Source organism: Ictalurus punctatus, chromosome 4, assembly GCF_001660625.3.
Source record: "Ictalurus punctatus breed USDA103 chromosome 4, Coco_2.0, whole genome shotgun sequence".
Classification (NCBI taxonomy): domain Eukaryota; kingdom Metazoa; phylum Chordata; class Actinopteri; order Siluriformes; family Ictaluridae; genus Ictalurus; species Ictalurus punctatus.
The window spans coordinates 27,446,047-27,451,181 of record NC_071284.1 but is presented as its reverse complement, the minus strand read 5'-3'; the positions used below and the strand labels follow the sequence as shown (position 1 = coordinate 27,451,181).

At 41.2% G+C, this 5,135-nt stretch overlaps 1 protein-coding gene across 1 annotated transcript in view; it reads right to left on the bottom strand.

Annotated features, from left to right (window-relative positions):
* Nucleotides 1-1,054: 1,054 nt before the first annotated feature.
* The window catches only part of sema3e (sema domain, immunoglobulin domain (Ig), short basic domain, secreted, (semaphorin) 3E), a 50,295-nt gene continuing 46,214 nt past the window's right edge, over nucleotides 1,055-5,135 (bottom strand). The window contains exons 14-17 of the mRNA XM_047153273.2: nucleotides 4,589-4,758; nucleotides 3,193-3,260; nucleotides 2,765-2,892; nucleotides 1,055-2,529 (exon numbers count right to left, since the gene is read on the bottom strand). Coding sequence (XP_047009229.1) covers nucleotides 2,077-2,529; nucleotides 2,765-2,892; nucleotides 3,193-3,260; nucleotides 4,589-4,758 — 819 coding nt within the window. The 3' untranslated portion in view covers nucleotides 1,055-2,076. The remainder of the gene's footprint in view (nucleotides 2,530-2,764; nucleotides 2,893-3,192; nucleotides 3,261-4,588; nucleotides 4,759-5,135) is intronic.

The window sequence follows — 5,135 nt, the reverse complement described above, 5'->3', positions numbered from 1 at the left end:
AGTGCCCAGAATAGTCAAATTGTAAGCTATGTAGCCAATAAAGAGTTTTAACTTTTACTTTAAGTTAAACTCAAAGTTGAGGTATACATGAGAGGGAGAGTGTATTAAATTAACCAACATTTTGATTATTTTATTAATTCAACAAATGAAAATAGCTCAATTAAAATCATAAAATGACTATATTCAACACGTTATGATTTCATGATCTCAATTTAGTATATTATGGCTTCGTTCAGTTGCATGCACATTTGTTGCACAAAAAAGTAAAATCATAGGATATGCTATATCAAATGCTATTTTTATAAGTTGCTGAATCAGAAGTGTGGACACCATCTTGTTAATATTAAAGCAAATTTGTGATTAGTGTGATTATTATAATAATGATAAACATGTGATAACTATGCAGCAGTACTGCATACTGGCAGTACACTAGGCTCCTATTAGATTATTAGAATGGCTGCTATCTTCACATTCATCTATAATCCTATTATTCTTTTTATTTTGCCATTTTTAAAATTGTCTCTTGCTTTTATGTTACATCAGATTACATTTGAAAGCAAATAAAGAAGCTGCTTCTCCAGTCCACATTGTCTATCCCCTGTTTTTTTTTCCCCCAAGGCTTAATGGCAAGCTCTTGTGCTTAAAGGCAGTTATATACAGGGGTGCAGAAAGGTGTTTTAAATTAAGGGTTCTGGACTTTCAAGCAGCATACATACTGCATGATGTGCACTATATATTTTTATTCTAGCAGTTGTAATCGTAAAGGTCAGGGATGCTGCAGCACGATCAGCACCCCAACATCCTGCATCCTAGGTGGTAAAGACACACATTCTTGGACACCTGTTGAACTCTGGCAAACTCAGCGGTGTAATCCGATTGGAGTGTAAACCAACTCCAAGCAATTTTCTCTGTGTAAATACTGATGTAATCCAAATCACCAACTCTGAATAAGGCCCATTTAGAGTAGTGTTACCTTATCACAGGCTGCCAGTGTTTTGTCCGGTGAGTAGCTAATAAACACAGTACACCAACTTATTTTGTATAACAAGTTGCATGTTGCAATGGTTTATGGCATTTATTAGAGTAGCGTACATGAAAATAAGAAGGACTTCTATGTTGGTACTCACCTCCATTTTATACAGTACATTACATTTACATAAATACAGAATCCTAACATGATTCATGATGCTGGGAACAGTCTTTGAGTTCAATGCGTCATTGAGAAACAATGTGTTTTTAATGTTGTGTAAATGGTAATTACACATCAGTGATCTAAAACCTATAAACACTAAACACAAGCAGTAACATGTCTCCAGGTCAAACTAATGGGGACATCTAAACCTCTACCAAACACCAACTAGAATAATTTAATATAAAATACAAGTGATAAATACGTAAAGTATGTGCAGAAAACGTTGCCTGTCTTTGTGCGTAGAGAATCTGAGAATGAACAGTGTTAACTATTTTCAGAGTAATGAGTCATCCTATTCAGGAGGAAGTAATCATTGTTGAATCCACATTTATGGCTGTCAACCAAGGAAAAGTTATTCTGTTGCTTCTCGCATGAGCGCACACGCCATTGTAAATGGAAGCACTGCTTGTCCATGTTTGTTAGTGTGTGACAGGAAACAGTGGGGTCACTACGATTCATTTTGGGAGTCTCTGTTCAAAATATCACCTTAAGCAGTTCCTTTATATGTAAATTCACCATCAGCTTATGACTAGAATGTTGAAAATGGGCTTTAACAACAAGCACAGTTACATATATACATTAATTCTACACCTTCTATCATGTAGTACATTCCAAACCAAACACTGAGGACCAAATCTCCAGACACACACATTATGCTTTTTTTCAGTTGGGAAAATCCATTGACAATGAATAGCACAAAAATAGGGTCCAATTATGTCCGGAGGAGCATTTCTAGGTGATACTACTAAAACTCAAACATAATTTGCTTTAATTTTCAATTGAATCTTAAACAATAATGGGCAAAATAACTTTGAATATTATCTGGATGTGTGAACGCAACTCTGTGGTCTGTCTGTTCAATTCAGGATACAGTGGGCTCTCCACTAGTCCCGTGTGTGTCTTGGTGCACGAGCTTTCCCACGCTGCTCACCCCCATGGGTATACCGCCACTTGGATGGCGTGCCTTTGAGCTTCTTCCTTTTCCTGTCGGATGTGCACCAAACCCTCTCGCAGTACTGCTCCACCCGCTGGAAGTTACTGTAACCAATCAGCTGCATGAACTCTTTATACCATAGCTTTCTGGAAGGAGGGGCAGATGGGAGGCTTGGGAAGGGGCAGGGAGCAGAACGGAGTTGGGCTTCGCTCTCATCATAGTCCCTTCTTTGGAACAGACTCTCCAGTCTGTCCCCTTCCAGCACCTCCAGAGTCACCCTGGCTATGGTCTGGACAAAGCCATGCTCCGCAGACTGACACAGGTACACACCAGTGTCAGACTTCTTTGTTATCAGAAACAACAAGCCATGAGGCGTCTGAATAATGTGATCATCACCTTTAATCTGAGTGAGAATAGAGGAATACGAGTTATTGTTATGGACAGTGAATTTTGGATATGACTGATTTGTACTAGCTTTATTGGTGTTCTGTTGATGGCTATGTGACACTAGCGAAAGCTTTTTTTGTCATATTTACTTATTAACTCAATGATTTTTCTCAGGGTGAAATAATATGACTTCTTGTGGACTTGTTGTTGTACAGAAATGTGTGTGTGTGTGTGTTTGTGTGTGTGTATACCTCTTCCAGGTCTGCTCCTTTCACCATGTACCATGTGAGTAAAGCCTGTAGGGATCGGGCTCTACAGTCTAACAGAGTGCTGTTCTTTTCCACCCCGTACACTAATTTCTCTGATACGATCTGAGCCTCTGAAACACATGTCAACATTATATTTAATTGACATTGACTAAAAAAAATCTATTTCTTAAGACCCTGACATAGTCGTTAGGGTTAGGGCTAGGACTACGTTTAGGGTTAGGGTTATATCTAACCCTGGACAACATATGTAGTGCTTAGTAAAGGTAGGTGTGTATAATGACTAAACAGAGTCAGTAATATATCTTTTTGCTCATAAACATTATTATTCATTATGATCTTTGGTGTTAATGGAGTCCGAAGGCATTATTTGACCTCAGCTGTTTTAAATATCAAGCAATCTCTTCACGCACCATTCAGCGCGAGACCATTACACTGCTGCACTGCATTGCCATGGCGGACATCCTGCCTTCTGAATCGCCTGGAGAGAGAAAAGCGGGGAGAAGCATTGAACGCTCTCATTCTGTTTGACACTCGTTTATCAAGTGCAGGATGAAAGAACCACAGAAAAGAAGAAGAATGCAGAGGGATTAAATGAAGAAGGCAGCGAGAGAGAGAGAGAGAGAAAGAGAGAGAGAGAGAAAGAGAGAGAGAGAGAGAGAGAGAGAGAGAGAGAGAGAGAGAGAGAGAGAGAGAGACTGGCACTCCCCTGCTGATGTTTCCTCTCAGAACAAAATCAATTGAGGGCAGCTAATCTTTCCGTCAGCATCCTGCCTGTGACTGCTTTGATGGCTACTCAGCACTGATTATTTGTGATTTCCGTGTCCGCTTGTACATGCAGAATGAGCGTGTGATGAGCATTAGCATGTGTGGGAGGTGTTAGAGTAAAGTGCTAATGGGTTCAACCTGACGGTTGTGAAAGAACTGACAACACAGGATTAGGGAAACACCCACACTAACCCTTTACTCTGCTCTGATGAGCATGCACACATACACACTCATACAAGCCCACACACACCCCCCACCACCCCACCCCCAAACACAGTCATATCTTGATCTTAAAAAGCCTCTTTAAGCAACACAGATTCTATAAACTAACACATCAATGTCTCAGATGGAAGGCTAGAAACACGCACACAGTGAAATAGCGAGGCAGTAGGTGATGAGTAGGAGACATGACACAGCGGGAGGTGAGGTGAGACATCACATTCTCTCACCAGGAGCACGTCTCCATCTTAGCCTCTGTAATGTCCATAATTTAAAACCCTAGGTGCATTTCTCTGTGTGCTGCAGCAGTGTTGATTTCGGAGCAGGAAGATTTCTGTGCCTGTACACGTGAGTGTGTGATAAATAAATGCCATGTAGCAGACCGAACCAGCAACATCTCTGTGTCAGACGTGTGTGATCTGAATGTGGTGTGTGTGTGTGTGTGTGTTAGTGTGTGTGTGTGTGTGTGTGTGTGTGTGTGTGTGTGTGTGTGTGTATGTAACTCAAAACCTAGGATATTATCAAAATCCTTTACTGTAATGTTTAGGTATTTCATCCTGGTGTTTTGACTGTGTTCATGTTTTAAATCACCTCAAAAGCTGTCAGTGTGTTTATATCAAGATTTCATTCTCTCTCTCAATAATATACTGGCTTCTGTTCACATTTAAGCCTTCCTGATGATAATTGTTCTCAGAATTATGTCTTGTCCATCTCAAGATTTTTATTCTGGTTTATGTCACATCAAATTAACACTGTGTATGTGTGTGTGGGTGTGTGTGTGTGTGTGTGTGTGTGTGTGTGTGTGTGTGTGTGTGTGTGTACCTCTTGTGTGTGTAAATGCCAGCAGGTATGTATCTGGAGCAGGTGTGTCCATCCCAGGCACAGTATGGGTCTCTGGCTAGGCAGCAATCAGCGCAGGCTGAGCCATACAGACCACACTGGTGCACTTGAACCTGCGTCACTCCAAACTCTGAGCCTACATACAGGTGTTGCTGTGACATTGAAAACAAACTGCAGTTAACTCTGTGGGATAGGAAAGTGAGGAGAATAATAAAGTACAGGAGGATATATCCATCCATCCATCCATTTTCCATACCACAACAGGGTTGCAAAGGGGAGCCTGGAGCCTATCTCAGGGAACTCGGGGCACACAATGGGGGACAGCCTGGATGGGGTGCCAACCCATTGCAGGGCACAATCACACGCACATTCAGACACTACAGACAATTTGGAAATGCCAATCAGCCTACAGTGCATGTCATTGGACTTGGGGGAGAAAACCGGAGTACCCAAAGGAAGCCCAGATGCATGGGAAGAACAAGCAAACTCTGCATACAAGGGGTGGAGGTAGGATTTGAACCCCCAACCA